At 31.7% G+C, this 19430-nt stretch overlaps 2 protein-coding genes across 2 annotated transcripts; both read right to left on the bottom strand.

Moving 5' to 3' along the window:
• Nucleotides 1-1631: 1631 nt before the first annotated feature.
• Nucleotides 1632-7537, bottom strand: LOC139485179 (uncharacterized). The gene is made up of 8 exons (XM_071269415.1): nt 7371-7537; nt 6717-6878; nt 6113-6238; nt 5370-5809; nt 4761-4971; nt 3476-3580; nt 2798-2899; nt 1632-2499 (listed from the first exon to the last, which is right to left on the bottom strand). Exons 1-8 carry the CDS (start codon nt 7389-7391, stop codon nt 2209-2211), a joined length of 1458 nt encoding a protein of 485 aa, XP_071125516.1. The 5' UTR covers nt 7392-7537; the 3' UTR covers nt 1632-2208.
• A 2835-nt stretch (nt 7538-10372) lies between these two features.
• Nucleotides 10373-17483, bottom strand: LOC139485178 (uncharacterized). The gene is made up of 8 exons (XM_071269414.1): nt 17357-17483; nt 16151-16306; nt 15692-15811; nt 14188-14525; nt 13421-13634; nt 12629-12733; nt 12033-12131; nt 10373-11011 (listed from the first exon to the last, which is right to left on the bottom strand). The coding sequence occupies exons 2-8, from the start codon at nt 16304-16306 to the stop codon at nt 10697-10699; spliced, it is 1347 nt and encodes a 448-aa protein (XP_071125515.1). The 5' UTR covers nt 17357-17483; the 3' UTR covers nt 10373-10696.
• Nucleotides 17484-19430: the final 1947 nt, after the last annotated feature.

Below are 19430 nucleotides of genomic sequence, written 5' to 3'. Positions count from 1 at the left end.
CAAGTCAGGAGCCTGTAATTCAGTGGTTGTCGTTTGTTTATGTGTTACATATTTGTTTTTCGTTCATTTTTTTTACATATATAAGGCCGTTAGTTTTCTCGTTTGAATTATTTTACATTGTCTTATCGGGGCCTATTATAGCTGACTATGCGGTATGGGCTTTGCTCATTGTTGAAGGCCGTACGGTGACCTATAGTTGTTAATGTCTGTGTCATTTTGGTCTTTTGTGGATATTTGTCTCATTGGCAATCATACCATATCTTCTTTTTTATATTGTAAATATGTTTGCGGTTATTTCATGTCTACTATGACGCCATCGTGTTTCTACTCACATGATACATTATCTTATGCTTCTTCGTGAACTTAATAGTTCTAACCTATTACTTTGAGTATGCCCCAGTCTGTAAGGATTGTTTGGACTATGCGGTCCTCAAAATACGGTCAAACTGCTTTCGTTTTGATATTTCTATTTACTGATTGAAAACAACTTATTGTAGTCCAATTAATGTAAATAAATGATTATTTTGATTGTTGTTATAATGTAAAATGTTTTTGATTTGACGTATATTTTTTTTTTCATGTTGACCCCAAAATCGTTAGAGTAAAGATTACAATGTTATGGTTACTGTTCAATTGGAAGAGTGTATACCAGTTTGTTAATTCATTGTTTGAAGCAATTCTAAAATGTTTCGTTCCTTATTTTTCATCATGATATAGGGTCGTTTTTCTTGTATTGTTTATGTTTATGTGCTTGCAAGATTTACTAGTACTGTGAAGTAAAATGAACGAGTTTAAGTATAGAACAGCTATCATATGTTTAGTAGGTGAAGTAGGTTGAGTTTGCTTTCGGTAAATGAGGTATTTTTTGGATATTATTTGTTATTGTCATGCTTTTACTTGTATTTTGTTATTTATTATAACGTAATGAAAGAGTTTTGTGGGGTTTGTTTTTGTCCTGATTTTTGTATGTGTCCTGTAATGTATCTTTCGCTCGTCTACTTTAAGGAAGGATTGATATTTTATAATATTCGTTGAGCTTCGCAACATGTTCTGCGCAACAAACTTCGACAGGTCCTATCGTAATGTTTTTTTTATTGGGAGATTTGTTTATTTATTGTACATTTTCGATGGTCTCTGTCAATTTTTTTTAGACACAGTGCTATTTTAGCTTGATACAATATAAGGACAGTGTATTGTTGAATAGATATAGGAAGATGTGGTGTGAGTGCCAATGAGACAACTCTCCATCCAAATAACAATTTAAAAAAGAAAACCATTATAGGTCAATGTACGGCCTTCAACACGGAGCCTTGGCTCACATCGAACAACAAGCTATAAAGGGCTCCAAAATTACTAGTGTAAAACCATTCAAACGGGAAAACCAACGGTCTAATCTACATAAAAAACGAGAAACGAGAAACACGTATAAATTACATAAACAAACGACAACTACTGTACATCAGATTCCTGACTTCGTACAGGTGCAAACATTTGCAGCGGGATTAAATGTTTAATGGTACCAAACCTTCTCCCCTTTTCTGAAACAATAGCATAACATCACAACATAGAAAAACACATGATAGAATATCAATTGGCAGGCTTAACTCAATCAAAAAAACGTAAATTAATAAACTATGAACGAATAAGTTTAATCTGCGATATCTGAATGTAAATGCAGTTAATAAAATATTAGGGACAAACATTCAAGGCCAAAAAGCAAACAAACAAGTCCAAACAAAGCCATGGCAAGACACCACTGCAAAATATTTAACCCGTCGAAAATTATCACTTTTGAAAAAAAGTTTTAATAATACAGATAAATCTTGAAGTTTATACAAATGTAGTAAGTGAAAATTAAAAGATATTCCAAATAATCAAAGCTGATATATAGACAAGTTCCATATTAATATAAAATAACAAAAAAGCATTATAAACAGTATCAACAGGTCGAATTAACAAGAAAATATATTGAAGACTGTATGATGATATTAGGGTGTTTGTGGGTTAAAACTGTCGTTGAATTGCTGCCGAATTTATGTATTATACCCTTTCAAATCCTATAAATAAATCAAAATTGTTCAAATATGATTGTAATAATTAAAATGCACATCGATGGAAAAAACATGCAACGTATTGTCAGAACACATGGCTAAATAATAGAACCCACATTTTTAATGGCAATGCAATAAATGTTCTATGAAAATGGAACTAATTCCTAAATTTTGCTACGCCTTTAACCACCATAGGACCATCTTTGTATAACAGAAGTGCTGGCCAAACTTCATGATCGAGGACTGTTCCTGTGGCAGTGTAGTATCGAAAAATGTCGGTTAAATTGTCTGGTGAAACCATATCTGGCCATAACAGTACCATTGATGGGTCTTGAACATTCATAAGCCATGTTAATTCTATGCATCTTTCTGTGTATTTTTTCACTGATGATAATTTTGTTATATTTGCTGTAACTTTACTGCTTGGAAAGGCGTGCACCATGAAATTCTATAATAGAAAAAAAATAATCCTTTCAAAATTACCATTTTGGAATCACAATATTTGCTTTTTGTATTACTTTTCCATTTAAAAAAAACAACAACATATGATTGTTCAATAAATATAAGAAATGTGGCATGAATGCCAATTAGACTACTCTCCATCCAAGTCACAGTTTATAAAAGTATACCATTAATGTCTTTATCATTAAAATTATCTTGTTTTTAACTGGTAATAAATGTCTTTGACAATTAAATATAAATATAAATAGTGCATGCATATCAAAATGTGCAACATTGCATATTACCTTTTGTAGAGCAGGAACACTTAGATCCGCGGTATCCTTTATACAGATCAATGCATATTGTCCAAGTGTCTTGTCATGTCGAAATGGATCGTTTGAATCTGTCTGTAAAACAATTATTCATAATATTAACAATAAAAGTGTGGTTAACTTATTTTACCTTAATACAATGTGTTTTTAATTATATACAATGCTACGCATTGATCACTGTACAGCAAACAGATTTAAGAATGCTTAATGAATTTCTGTCGCTTTTTTCGGATTTCTTATACATGTTTTATTAAGTAGGAGTCAAACAAGAAATACCTGAACCTAAAAGGGAAACAAATAAAGCATGAAGCAAAAAAAGACCGTTCGCTAGTGGTTGTCGATTGTTGGTGTGGTTTATAAGTGTTTCTCGTTTCTTGTATAAGTCATTTGGTTTTACTGTTTGAATCGTTTTTACGCTATTCATTTTTGTGACCTTTATAGCTTGCTGTTCGATGTGAGCCAAGGCTCCATGTTGAATGCCATACTTTGACCTTAACTTGTTACCTATTTAAACATAGTGACTTTGAATGACAGTTATCTCATTGGCTCTCATATCATGTCTTCTTATATCATTGGATATTGAAAACGCTTTCTCTTTTAGGAATATGAAAATCAAAATGAATAGAACTATCTATCTACAAAATAACATACCTCCTGCTGTCGATCACTACAGGGATCGAGCATCATTTCTCTCGTTTGATGTGCAATTCTCTCAATTTGTGTATCCACGTGTTTAGACGAATATTCAAATGTTGCCTTAAACAGTATAAAAGTGTGCTCGGATGTACATGTAGTATATACATTTAAAGTTACAACATCTAATCAGTGTTATTTTAAAATATTGCATGCTAGTAAATCACTTAGATTGAATTATAATATATGTAAAAATAAATTGCACTTTTTGTTAGATAAACGATTATATCATTATTTTACCAGAAAAAAAATATTCAGATGAAAGAAAATTGATATCAACCTCAATAAAAAAAAAACCCAAACAACAGCAATGGTTGTAGGATTCCAAAGTAATGAATGAGCACACATGATATCTAATATCTTAATAAGATGTCATGTTACACATACATGTACTGTTGTAATAATAATAGCAATTATAACGAATAACTTGTTATTAACGTATTTCCTTTTTCATCAAGAATATATTTCTTGACAAATTCTTGACAAATTTGTCAAACGTTTTGACAAAAGAAATAAAAAGTAAAATCACAAAAATACTGAACTCCGTGGAAAATTCAAAACGGAAAGTCCTTAATGAGATGTCAAAAGCAAATGATAAAACACATCAAACGAATGGACAACACCTATCATATTCCTGACTTGGTACAGGAATGTTCAAATGTAGAAAATGGTGAATTGAACCTGATTTTATAGCGCTAAACCTCTCATGTGTATGACAGTCGCATCAAATTTCAGTTTATTTACAACGATGTCTGAACAAATATTTAACAAAGAAGCATAACGAAGCATATATCCACAACGTTCATTGCTTACTTATTTTTGTATTTTATATCAACCAATAAAGGATTGAAATATTTGACGTCCTATGCATGGATGGTTAGGTTCACATCATCTCTGGTATACGAAGAATCGCGTAATTGACGTCAGAATGAAAACGCCACACAGGTTGAGGTACAAAATAATTTTGTCGTTCGAAGTTTTTTCAAAATAATAATAAAACAATAACATAATGGCGGGATGTTTAAAAGTACAGAGCCACGATATATGTAACAAAGAAACACAAAAAGTAACACGTACAAAGCACACCAGCAAAAATGAAAGATATTACAAACAACATATTGACCTGATGCATAAGTACCGAGTTACGTCAAATGGATATTACCAAAAACAGAGCAAACAGTAAAAATAATAATAATAATAGAACAAAGGCAAATAAGATAATTTAAAGATTATTTCATTTTACCTTAAGTATAGTAGCCAAATCAAGAATACAGATTCTCTCTGAATGATGTTCTTGTCTGTAGAATTTAGTAAGCTCCTCGCATGCATCCGTCCACAGATCGTCATACAAATTGCTGAATCTTTCTGCTATCTTACTAGGTCTATTTATATCGCTGAGATCAGTGATATTTGGGTTGTTGTCATGTAGAGCTTTGCTTGCTTGTTCGCCACGTCTAAAATTTTGACAGATCTAAATTATTAAACACAAAATGTAAAATAAATACAATTTCATAATGCATTTAACTTTCCTTTTCTTCATTTTTAACGACACAATTAATAGTAACGTATTGAATATATTCTTTTTTGTACTGATTTTTCGTATGAATGAAGTTGAAATCAAGCTTTTAAAATATTCATACGTCATCTCAAATGTACATGAATTTTTATATGATATTTTATTCAATCATGATGAATGTTACATAAGCTGTAATTATTAATGAAAATAGAATAATAAATCACTTGAAATAACAAGCGATGTTACTTTATTTTTCGTTACAGATTTCTCTTCGTATTATGAAAATATTATAAAACGCCTGTCTAACAAAACAGAAATGCGCAATTCTTCAAATACCGTTTAAATTCTTCTTCTTGTTCCAGCCTTTCAGATGCAATTACTTCTGGGTCCTTCAAAGTGGTTTCCTCTGTGTTTGAATCCTCCAATTTATCTAAAGCAAGACGAAGCTGTGATCTGAGTTCTTCGTCCATAACCCTTTGTTGGTTTCCTGCATAATGTTCCTTTCTATGGGAATGCGAGGCATACACGTCTGGTGTCTCTTGTTGTCTTGTATGTGTCTCATTGGCACCACTTTGTGATCTGTTATAGTTTTTTCTGTCATTATGTGTCGTTTTTACATACTGTACCATTTGTGGCGACATATATCTTGTCTCGTCGGTCAACCTTGACGGTGCTTCGTCAATCTTGCTTAGCCTAGTGTCAAGTTGATTTTCTTGTTTTCCGTTTTGCTGATTTGTCAGTTTTGAATAAGAAGCTTCCTTTTCAACTTGCCGCATCTGAATCGAAATTCTTATGCATGTACAGATTTTGTAATTACTATTAATATAAAATTTAAGAGTTTTTTGAATTTGATAGCAATTTTCAATCGTAAACTAATGGTTGTTAGAAAGTTCATAAATAAATGATTCGAATAGTTAGAAAAAGACTTAGCACAAGCTAAACATTTGGCGAAACAATAAAGGTAAGATTACCATGTTACAATAATGTAGTTAACCGTTTGAAAATGTCACTTTATTACTTGATATAAATAATATTGTTTGGTTTATCTAGATGTAGACAGTGTGTTAAAGTATACATACGATATCAGAATACACTCGATTGAATCCCATAAATTCATTATTAGCATCTTTGATGTATCTTGATACCCTACTCCAATCTTCTCCTTCAGCAACATTGGTAACTTCACGTAACCATTTAGACTGTACCTGTGAATAATCATGATATTTTCTATATTTATTAGATATATATTATTTAGAATTTCATTTATTCTTAAGATAATATGTACAAAAAATAAGAAAACAAAAAAACAGAATTTTCGAAGCAGTTTCATAGTTGTTACGTATATGTTCTTATAGTAAGAAATCAAATGCCCTATTTGGGAAAGTATGCATATGATAATATATCAAAGCAAAACTAAAAATTGTAAGACACAATTATGGGAATAAATTATTGTAGAAAAAAGCATGGACATTGTTTTTTTAACAGTGAATTTAATAGACAAAATTTGCATAGCCGTCAAAATGTTCGAATATTAAAGCTCACCATTGTTCCATGTTTCGTATATGTTATGAAGCATTGTCCGTTTTAGCATGATGAGTTGCAAAAACAATTATAACTTGTAATTCACTGATCAGCGCTTTTACAAAAAACATCGCTAACAGGGATTATTATAATTAAACATACATTAATAAAACCTCTTTGTCTAAAGAATTCGTCAACATAAGAAATACTCCTTCTAGCAACAACAGCATCATTATGTGACGGGTGTTCCTCTACATAGGGATCTTCAAAGAGGAGATTGCATTTTGTTAAAAAATTGTCAAGTTTTTGAATATCCTGAAATGCCTGCAAAGATAAGTATAGTTATTCATATAGTGACATTCAAATTTGAAAAATATTGAGTGAAAACTTATAATCTATCAGTTTAAAATTGTTTTCTACTCGCTCCACTCGTTCCATTGGTTGAAAGTGTCTGATTTTTTCAATGTTTAAATAGACTTCCTCTTTTTGAATTTACCTTGAAGTTCTTTTTTTTATACTTGTTTCATAACCATATTATACACTGCATGCACGTAATTTACAAGTAAAAGAGTTGATTCTCCTTTTATATGTGTAGGTTTCTTCATTAAATACTTTCATTTTTCATTCTTGATCCTCAATCCATAAAATGAGATATTTGAACTTAACTAGTGGGTATTTTACTTTTATAAATTCAAGGTATAAGAATTCTTCAATTTTTTTAATTCAATTATAAAACTTATCTATAAAAAATCTATTGTTATTTATGAAGAAATGTTGTGAACCCAAGGATGGGATTCAAATAAAATATTTACATACCTGGTGTGTCGGCTCGATCATTTTGTTTAGTTTTGTGATTTACCCGCCATAATTACATAGACAAAATTGATAGTAATAGACACATTGAGTTAAAGAACGAATCTACTGATCTATTCAAGTAGATCAACAGTTACCTATTGTGGAAAATTCAAATCACTATGTTTAACAACAGAAAGTTTTAATGGTTGTTGATTTACTTTAACAATTCAATCTACAAAAAATCACAGGTCGACATTTTTGACAATACACATTGTCAAACAGTCTGTTTTATGTATTCTTATATTTAAAAATATTTCATTTATATTTGTAAATATATATTATGTTGCATTCGTAGATTAGTGTTATTAAATATATACATGTGTATATATATATATGTGTGTAATCTTCTCATAGATTCAAGCCATATATACTACATTTGTCTACATCGAAAGTTTCTGTATTTGTTAAATGTTTTCCTAAAAGTTTATCTGTTCCACCATCTTTTTTTATATATAGTTTTTATCATTCAATGAAATTGGATTTAGTCTGCTAGGAATACTCAGTTCTGTATATTTATATTGATATATAGACAGTATTTGATGTTTGTATACATCAGTGTATTGGTTTTCAAGCTAATGACAGATGGGAAATTATGTACTTCATGAATTGATTAATAATTATAACAGCTGTGGAACCACTCCCAGAAAAGTTGGATTTTTTTTCTTCATAAAACATGGTTGTACTCTTCGTATTTTTTTAACGTTGTGAAACCAAATTCATCATTAATGTTTTCATTTGTCAACTTATTTTCACACCGTTTCACTTTGGTGGGTAGTTGTCTCATTGACAATCGAATCAAATCTCTTCATTTTGATATTAGAATTTCTTAAGTATTCATTTAATTTCTCATTTATAATCCAAATAGTAAAACACTTTAGTAAGCCATGTGTATGCCCCACCTACGATAGTAGATGGGCATTATGTTTTCTGGTCTGTGCGTCCGTTCGTTCGTCCATTCGTTCGTTCGTTCGTCCGTTTGTCCCTCTTCAGGTTAAAGTTTTTTGTCAAGGTAGTTTTTGATAAACTTGAAGTCAAATCAAGTTGAAACTTAGTACACATGTTCCCTATGATATGATCTTTCTAGTTTTAACGCCATATTAGAGTTTTACCCCAATTTTATGGGGTCCACTGAACATCGAAAATGATAGTGCGAGTGGGGCATTCGTGTACTGGGGACACATTCTTGTGGTATCATACATTTTACTTGTTTTATTTGTTTTATTCACACGTTATATTACCGCCTTTCTCAAGGGTAAAACTTATTTCTCCGTCATTCATTTAGAGTACGATTTGAAAGAAAATAAATTTGATCAACTAATCGTCGTGTTAATCTTATATAGATATATGTTCATTTCTTTATAAAGTAATATGTCGGGATTTGTTATTGCTGACTCTACAGTATGGTTTTACATGAAATATCACTGATATAGCCATATTTTGTAAATATACTGTTAGTATAAAATTTCGAGCGCCACTAATGAATCTTATTTAGACGAAATGCGCATCAGTTTGTGTTTATAAGGCTGGTATCATTTTATCTTCTTGGTAAAACTCATGAAAGAGCATGAATAGTTTTAGGCAAAAGTAGTTTACCGATGTTTAAATCTCATAAATCTTGTAAGAAGGTACCAATTAAAGGGAAAAGAAACAAAACTTGATTATCTCAAGTTAGAGGCAACAGTAGTTTTCTATATTCAAATATCATTAATCCATCGAAGACACAAATCAAAGTAAAATAAAATAAAAACTCTAAGATATCGAACAAATGTTACTTGTGAGTTTAGACACATCGAATCAATCGTACATTTGCTCGTAAAACATATGTAACAATGTCTGTCGTTTTAATTGTTATTATCCATTCGTTTGATGTGTTTGAACTTTTGATTTTGCCATTTGATTAGGACTTATATCTAGAAAATGACTATGAGGGTCGGTTGAAAACAAACCTTTACGACAAAAGAGATGAGTTCAATTGTTACCTTTTCATCTTTAAACCAAAAGGTCCAAATGGTGGGTGAAGTTGTATCATCACTTCGTATATATTACGGACGCCATCAGGAGTTGGTTGAACACTATGGAAAAGATTTATAGATGATATCGGATATGTTCCTTATGTCGTAACAATAATCCCCTTCCCTTTTTACGAATGTGACCTACCGAATTAGACTATTTACCGGCTTTGTAACAACATTAGCAACACGACGGGTACCACATTTGGCGCAGGATCTGCTTCCTCTTTTGTAGCACCTGAATTCATCCCTAGTTTTTGGTTGGGTCCGTGTTGTTTTTGTACCCCTATTTGTGACATTCTGTTCATGTCAATATAATGGAAATTGATGCGACTGTCGTACAAGAGTGAGGTTTAGCGCTATAAAACCAGGTTCAATCCACCATTTTCTATACTTGGACATGTCTGTATCAAGTCAGGAATAGGACAGTTGTTGTCCATTTGTGTGATGTGTTTTGTCATTTGATTTTGCCATTTGATTGGGGACTTTACGATTGAATTTTTCTCGGAATTCAGTATTTTTGATATTTTACTTTTTCGTCAGAGCTCTGTTAAAGCAGAAAAGAACCAGCAGCACAGTTCTGATATCGAAGTCCGTAGTATAGTGTGAACATTCAAGAGCGTACCGTTTTAATAGAAATATAAACATGTATACGATTATATAAGATTAAACTGATTGAATATAACTGATTATAAAAGGGAAGTTGGCAAGTGTAAAATGTTTAATTCATCACGTCTTTTTTATGTTACAGTTTGACGTCAAACGTATGTGTCAATATCAAGGAAAATATCTGACCACCCTTTGTAGACAATTTCTATCTTGTCCGACAATACATATCACAATTGATTCAATATCAATTGATATCAGCAAATACCAACAATGTGTGTATTGTATTTGACGGTAAAGTGAAACAAATCACCAATGATACCAAGGTTATAATTTTATACTGCAACACAATGTTGATGTATGTAATGATACATATCAGTGGAATGACAATCAATATTCGAACTTTAATTCCTTAAATCATTAAAACAAAGTCTAAACAATAAACGTACAATTATGTCAACATACATGGTAAAGTAGATACATAATAAAAATAGTTATAATTAGAATAAACATCTTTAGCGCAATATATGATCATTTATCATGCGTTTCTGTAAATACACAGTAGAGTTTTCGTGCTTAAAATTTGCTTACAATACCTGACAGCATTTATTATTTTTCTTACTCAATGATTGTCAAAAGAGTTTGATAGTAAGTAAATCTATTTAAGTGAGTTTAATATCTCAGTTGTGCAACTCCTTTCACGATTACAGGACCCTGATCGTGTATCAATAGAGCTGGCCAAACTTCATGTTCCAGTTTGTTACCAAATTTTGTAAAATGTCTGAAACAGTTTAATGATATTTCATTTTCATTTGTGTTCGGCCATAGAAGTACCATCGGTGGATCCTGTACGTTCATATACCAAGTTACCTCGACACATTTTTGAAGATACCTGGTTACTTTGTCTAGTTTTTGGTATTCATCGATATCATATTGTTGTATTACATGATGTCGAAAGCTTGGCGGGTTATATCTGTCCTCAAAGTCCTGCAAATAGTTTTAGTATGGATTAAATCATATGTTAAAACTGTTGGTTACTCTAACCACTTACCTTATACTATTACGAATATTCGATGAAAGATAGAGGAGAAATAAAGTATTGCATTATCCTCATTGGTTAGAATTATGGGAAGGAAACAAGCTTTGCAGAATATAACAAAGATGCTCGACATGGTACGCTCAGAAATCAATTAGGTGGACGTATGACCTTACTCACTTACTCAAGATTCTTTTTTTTACATTTTTTTCTATTTCCTCTGATATATAGCTTTTTTATATCAGGAAATGAACAGATATAACGCGACTGAATTAAATGATATATTAATAGTGAAATATTTTTAAAATATGATGTAACACGTATGGGTGAATTTTCCCCTAGAGCCAGTGTTTTTTTTAAACCCACTTACCTTTTTCCAATCGACTGTCATACAGGTTAGAGGTATAGCTAGCTATAAAACCAGGTTCAATCCTTTTCTACATACGAAAATGCCTTTACCAACGTATGACGGTCGTTATCAATTTGTCTGATGTGTTTGTCATTTGATTAGGGCGTTTCTGCTTTGAATTTTTATCGGAGTTCAGTATTTTTGTGATTTTTTTTTATCAGTATATTGCTAATGACTGCAAAATATATCTAGTTTGATAGCTGTGCAGCCCGCTCTACCATAATTATCACTAATTATATACACCCTATATAACATATTCTATTGTATAAATATGCTGGATATATAATTTAGTTACTAGTATTCTTTTTATACTAATAATGACTATTAGTTTATTAGTTTTAGCGCTGCTCTGTCTTTACCTTCGAACACTAGTACTTTGAACATTTGATGTATACATTGTATATACAGTAGGTGTTCAAAACTTATTCTCCTCCAACAGCAGAACACTGGATAGCAACATACAAAACAAAAGCCAACATATAAAAAAACGGACTATTTGATAACAACTGCTATTTTACTATACTGACTTGGTGCAGGTACAACACCTAATTTGATAAACTTACTTTAATTATGATATTAAGACTTAAATCAGCGGTTTCTTTCACTATTTCTCTAGCATGTCGCTTTAAGGTGTAATCATGATGTCTCTCTTTTAACCGAACCTATAAATGTAATAAATAACCATACTTTTAATTCAAAGTTTGCCTGTTTTGATGCTATATGCATGTATGCTTTTGGAACTGTGTTAAATGAATTAACATTAAAACAAAATACATACTAATAGTATTGCTACTTTCAGAATTTGATTTCTCATGTTAGTAATGAGTGAAACAGTTCAGTCTTTAATTTTCTATACTGTGTTTCGTGTATTTTGTCAGTTTATGTTCGACAGATGAGAGCGAATGTCCCTCTGGTATATTTCTCCCCTCTTTAATAGTGGAAAAGTTGTTAAATGTTTTCTTTTATAAAGTTAATACAAATAAATTTGAGGGATAGCAATGAGAAAGCTACAAAACCACTCAAAAACTTCAAGAGATAAACCACATATTTCCCACTCACATTTCAGTATTTATACTGTCTACGAACATTATTTTTTGTTTAGTTGTCGCAATAAAAGTAAATAATACTAGAAAATGTGATTTTGTTGAAAACTAATTACCGTATAAGGTGTATGTCCTGGTGGTACAGCCATTGTATCGTGAACTCTTAATGCCATGCTGTCAATCAAATTCCTTGCTTCTTCTCGGGTATATTGAAAAGATTTCTGAAAGAGAGACGACAGCAGCAGTTATTTCTAAATGTATTTCAACACTCAACGATTTCATTGCACAACATTTTCATGTCATTAAACACACACAGTATGTGTTTTGTTTCTTTCGAAATTGAACAATTACAGGTATCTTCTTTTCTTCGTCATTGGTTGTGAATTCAAGGAAAGGATCGACCATTTTATTTTCTTGAAGGTGTTTTTTTTTGGTTGTCACGGTTATTTTTCCCACATCATGTACCAAATAGTTGTGTATAAAATCGACAGCACATTTATACGGTCTTCTCCTAAAGTGGAATATATATCAATGACGAACACAACCAAAAGACACAATTAACCCATAAAACAGTGTATACATAAATAAAGCCTTTAGTGTTTTCGTTTTAATTTTTTTTAAATGGTTATTTTGGGGCCCTTAAAAGCTTACTACATGGCATGTGGTTTCCTCATTGTTTAAGGTCGTACGGTGACATAAAGTAGCTAACGTCTACATCATTTGGTATCTTGAAGAGAGATGTCTCTTCGGAAATCATGCCACATTCTTAATTTTATACACAGTAACAGATTTCTTCTGCAATACAAAAAGCAGGAATTGACTATAAGCCAGGAATGAAAAAAAGATTGAAAATACATTTGACGTCATATTAACCTAATAAATATCTTTTTTACATACGCTTTACTTGCCTTTAATATGTCGGCTAAATCAACAATTATCTTCACTTCAGGTACTCCGATTCTATTTCTGCAGACTTGTTCAAAAGCATCAGCCCATTCAACATCAAAAAGTTTTGTAAATAGATCAGCAATTTTGGTTGGGTTGTTTGTTAGCACCTGAGATGGAATATAGGAACGTGTTGAAATTTCTGGGACCGTTGCAGGAATCCGGAGTTCACTATACCTGTAATACAATGCACATATTGATTTTTTCTGGAAAATTGTTATTATTTCGTCAGATTAGAAGTAGGATGAAGATGTCCCTACATGATACTTTCAATTATGCTGAGATACATTAATTCACATCTAAAACCGTTTAATGTCAAGAGTAACCCGATAGGTGCCAAAAGCGTAGCAGGATCAGTTTACCCCTCTGGGCCATCCTCTTGTACTGCAATGACGTATGCATTTTTTCCTCTCTCTTTATCATGTTCTGAATATTCACCTGGAAAATGGACACGCGATATCTAAAAAAATATAACAATTGGAGGTATTTCTAGACAAGAAATTTTAATGCCACTTTAAGATAGTGTCTCATATAAATAATTTGTTCAAGGAAATTTGTGTTCGACTTTACAATAAATTAGAACTGTAGTAAATTTGAAATCTGTTCAAATACATTAAAAAGGATGAAATAACAAATAAAAAATTATATAAATAAAACCTGTTTTCTTAAGTGGAACACGCTTTAAAAAGCATAACTACGCAAGGAGTAGGCAATTTTTTATTTATATTACCTGCTTTTGATGTCTTTGAACTCTTGTTTTATCAGCGTATTTCGGTTAACCAGGTCCTGCCCTGTTGGAGGTGGTATTTTTGTGCTAGACTTTATAACATCTAACGTAAACTCTCTATTAAGAGGGTCATCCGGGTTCCTGTTGATCCTCGTATTCATATTGTGAATACTTCCGGTTCCCTCAGCATTTAAAACGTCATTATCTGATGGTTTATTTTTCAATGTGAATCCGTCAATATATGCCGGTCGTTTTGGCTGTGGTCGAGGTGATATTTGATAATTTGCTGATTTGGACTTAGAGCTGTATAGATACTGTGGTTTACTGTCATGCAATATACGCTGTAATAAAGATAACAACTGTAGAAATGACAGAATTGTAGAAAATGCAGAAAAAGTACCTTATCTGTCATTTGTGTTTCAGGTATTTTAACTAAGGAAGTTTATATATCTTCAGCACTATATTTAGTATTAAATAAGAGAAAGATGAAAACCAATGATGTACTACACAAGAGTGTATTAATTCATTAAAAAGATCTTGAATAATCCTTTTTTCTGTGGCGTTTTTATTTTGCAATGGAGGCGTTTAACCTTTTCGAATCAGTTTAAATGATTTAACTAATTTTAGCTTAGATCACCTAAGGTAGATTTAGTGTCTAAAAATAATCCATAGATTTTTCAAATAATTTGCCAAAATGTTAGTAGTTTATATCATGCTTTAAAAAAAACAAAAAAAAAAAAACAGAATGAGTCACCGGGCTTATTTTCACGCTTCACGGTGTTCAAAATTGACAAATTTTGTATAGATTATGCATGACGACAACCCAATTTTCTGCAATAAAGCGTAATCTACACCATAGAATTTTGAGATTACATATGCAAAGATAGCTTGTTGTTTGTTGAAGATAGCTGTTGTTTGTTTGTCTTTTTCATTTTTAGCCATGGCGTTGTCAGTTTGTTTTAGATTTATGAGTTTGACTGTCCCTTTGGTATCTTTCGTCCCTCTTTTTTAATAGTATGCTTTCAGTACAGAAAAAGAAACAATGTGATCACCGGACCCGTTTTCCTCGCTACATAATAAAATAGGTAAATTCTTAACACATTCTATTGTAAAAGTACCTTAATCTGCATAATCTGCCCTTGCATAATATGAGTTGCCTCCCCTTATGTGACAAAGTTGGAAAAAAATTGATTAAACAAAAGTTTTCTGTTTTTATTTAAAATACAACCAGAAATATGATAAAACATGTCATTTTCTATATCGAAGTGGAAGTTCTTACACATGAATTACATACTACTCTAAAAATTAGCACATTCTATTAAAGATCTAGACCTTGTCTTCTGGTGTTTCCAAATCCAACACGAAGGAAGACACCCCATCTACGTTAACTATCGACCGTGCAAGGGCTGTATAGCCAATCAAGGTTGTTAAAACTTCCATTTGTTGTTACCTTAACTAAGATAAATGGTAGTTCCCTTGTCATAATTGTAACAAACTTGAAATTTACCTCATCAAATGCCATTCGTTTGATTTCATTAAATTGATCTACTGCGTCATCTATTCTCATGTCCATAGATGTCCAGCGTCCTCTCATTGCTTCTTGCAACATGATCTTTAGTGATTCCACCTGTATGAATGGTCAGGTTGGAAATAGATAAGAATTGTCACATGAATTGAGGATATACCTACTTTTGTCATGTTATATTGTCTTCATAAACGTTAACATTCTATTTTAGATAGTCAGAACACATTAGTCTATCAACACATTCAAGAAGTAATAACAAATTAAAAATTAACACATATGTAAAATTCACACTAGAGCATGCAGTTCATAATAACGTAAAATAATAGTTCCATATATCTAAACATCCAGATAATTTTACATTTAGAGTATTTCATCAATCGCTTTTCATTTCATCTACATATTAAAATCTCAAATTGTTTTTCATCGTTTTATATCACTTACCCTGTCTTCTGTAACACCAGGCATGTTTTTGATCAATGCATCTAGTGCAATTAATGCCCTGCCTGCCATCATTTTATCCGGACGAACAGGTCCATTCTGTGGGTCCAGAAAGGGGTCAAGAAAATCTTCCAATTCTCTAAAGATTGTGACTTCCATCTGCCAATTAGATAGTTTGACGGTTCAAAATCGTTTGATTAATAACACATTTTCTGTCTGCGTATTAAACACAACAACCAGACGACACAAAAATACATCGTACTCTATACCGTATACGTGTGGCATATACTGTACTTTGATATGTTTTATATAATATATATGCATTTATAACAAATGAATTTACAAATTCGTACGAAATTTAGGTTTAACATCAGACAAAGTTTACTGTAGATGATTTAGGGATTTCTGTCATATAGCTCCTGATGTGTCTACCTTTTACACAACCCTTATTTTCAAATATTAAGGGGTAACCCTTCCTAGTAGGCTTAGGGGGAGGGTTGGGATCCCTCTTACATGTTTAACCCCGCCACATTCTGTATGTATGTGCCTGTCACAAGTCAGGAGCCTGTTACTCAGTGGTTGTCGTTTGTTTAAGTTTTTTCGTTGATTTTGTACATAAATTAGGCCGTTAGTTTTCTCGTTTCAATTGTTTTGCATTGTCATTTCGGGGCCTTTTATAGCTGACTATGCGGTATGGACTTTGCTTATTTTCGAGGGCCGTACGGTGACTTACAGTTGTTCATTTCTGTGTCATTTGGTCTCTTGTGGAGAGTTGTCTCATTGGCAATCATACCACATCTTCTTTTTATAAATCTAGAAAAAAGCAATTTTAATACCCGTTTCTATTTTTACTAATTGTGCGATCAGTTTATGCACATTGTTAAATAACAATGACGCAACAAGTTCTTATAGTGTGTAATATAGAGATCAACTTATTTGCAGTTTCATAGATTTGATAGACATGCGCATAACTATGAGGTGCTTGCTCTACTGTTACTGCTTTACTACGCAATGAAAATACAAAAAGATGCATACCTTTCTCAGTTTAATGCTTCACCATCAAATGTATCGTTTTGTATCGTACAATGCGATTACATCTTTCATTATGTATTCAAAGTGTAATTGTAAATGCCATTGAATAAAAATGATGCTCTACATTTTGTTCAATGAATAAAATAAATTTTGTACATTTGCATATAAAATACTCACCGTTCATTTGATTATGAATTCATATTGTACAAATATATACCAAATCAAAAACAAAATGGTGTGGACTTTCTAATATTAATAAACAATGAAATAAGATATCACCTTTACCAAAGTTACCATTTTGAATAAGTAAGTTCGTTTCGCTACAATACAAGTGATTAACTTACAATTAAACAATACCAAAATTAACGGTTGACATTGTATTTTACAACTCGAAGATTAACATATATTTTAACCAGATAATTGTATCGTTTTTAAACTATTGCTTATAAACGTGAACAATCTAAATTATTTTGCTATTTCAAAGTTGCACGATACAGATATATTGACTGTCAACATGTGCATAGTTTATTATTTAGACTTCAAGCTTTTCTTTTTCGTCAAATTATGAATTTGGTTTCGAACAACTGTATCAATGACAGAATCAAAATATTTGAAACAGAAATATTTTATTTAGTTTTGTCTGCATTTTCCCAGGACATTGGTAAGATGTTAATATTGCTGTTATTGCTGTCTTTCATGTAATTGATTGGGCATATTGACCTTTAAAACATTTTTTACTCACAAAGATCGAAGAAAATATTACATTTATGTAACAAAATAAATATTGACTAGTAGACATATTGTATTCGTTTATTGTGTATCTCACCTGCATTTGAACATCACATTGTGTCTAAAATAACTGAGCAATGACCAAATATGTTGCATGATCGGTAGCTAAAAGCTTGTTCGAATATCTAATTTTTTTTAATCATAAAACTTTAGTAGGTTTCTCTTTATGAATGGGGTTTTGAATAAATTAGTATATTCACCTGCGGAAATCGTGTATTCAGCGCAAAACGTCGCGTGTTTTTACGTGTGTAATTGTGATAAAAAACGTTTGATGTTTGATTTTTTTTATGAATAATTTCCATCACATACATTTCTCTCGGAATATTGAATAAAACAATTACTGTCTTTTGTTTCGGAAAATACATCACCAAAGTGAGAGGGTTAGCGCTATAAAACCAGGTTTAATCCACCATTTTCTTCATTTGAAAATGCCTGTACCAAGTCAGGATTATGACAGTTCATGTCCATTCGTTTTTGATGCGTTTTGTTATCTGATTTTGCCATGTGATTATGGACTTCCCGAATTGATTTTCCTCTAAGTTCAGTATTTTTTGTGATTTTACTCTTAATTGACTTTTGAAAAACTGATATTCACTTCGGCCGTTGCCCCAGTGAATATCAGTTTTTTTTCTCAAAAATCAATTAAACATTTTTACATCATCAAAAGACAGTAATTGTATAATTAAATCATCTTCCCATCAAAAATATTATTTTTTTTAAATCAAGAAAAAACCTTACAAAATACATTGCCATTGAACGAATAACGCTAAATAGGATCAATTGGTTATCAAAGGTACCAGGCTTATAATGTTGATACGCCAGACGCTCGTTTCGTCTACATAAGACACATTAGTGACGCTCAGATCGAAATGGTTAGAAAACCACATACATTGTAAGTGTAAAGTTGAAGAGCGTTGGCACTCTGTGGCCATTGTGTTTCCGATTTCCCTGTAAAAAGGAAACAATCTGACCTAGTTGTATTTCTATATTGTATTAACTTAAACCTCATCAAGTTGTACGCTAGACGCACTTTTCGCAAGACTCATCACTGCCACTCGAATTAAAAATGTTGTGATTGTTCTGTGTAGATCAAATCAGTTTAAAATTCTTAAGACATTCAAATTCAAGTCTTTGACGATAACGGAAATTGTATTAATTGTTAGTGTGTTTTTATTGTTAGCATTACAGATAATTGTACCACAACAAATATATAGCAGACTATACAAACGAACATCTTTTTTTCTCTTTTCCCACGGTAAGCTTTAAATGTAGATGACGTTACATTACGTGCAATTAGTTCTAATCCATCTCCTCTGTTTAGTAAAATAACAAAAATACCGAACTCCTCGGAAAATTCAAAACGAACAGTCCCTAATCATAGTTGAAATCAAAAGCTCAAACACATTGAACGAATGGATAGCAACTGTCATATATTACAATAGCACAATAGCACAATGAAGAG

This window comes from Mytilus edulis, chromosome 8 (assembly GCF_963676685.1).
Source record: "Mytilus edulis chromosome 8, xbMytEdul2.2, whole genome shotgun sequence".
Taxonomy (NCBI): domain Eukaryota; kingdom Metazoa; phylum Mollusca; class Bivalvia; order Mytilida; family Mytilidae; genus Mytilus; species Mytilus edulis.
This window is presented reverse-complemented; position numbering and strand designations above follow the sequence as displayed.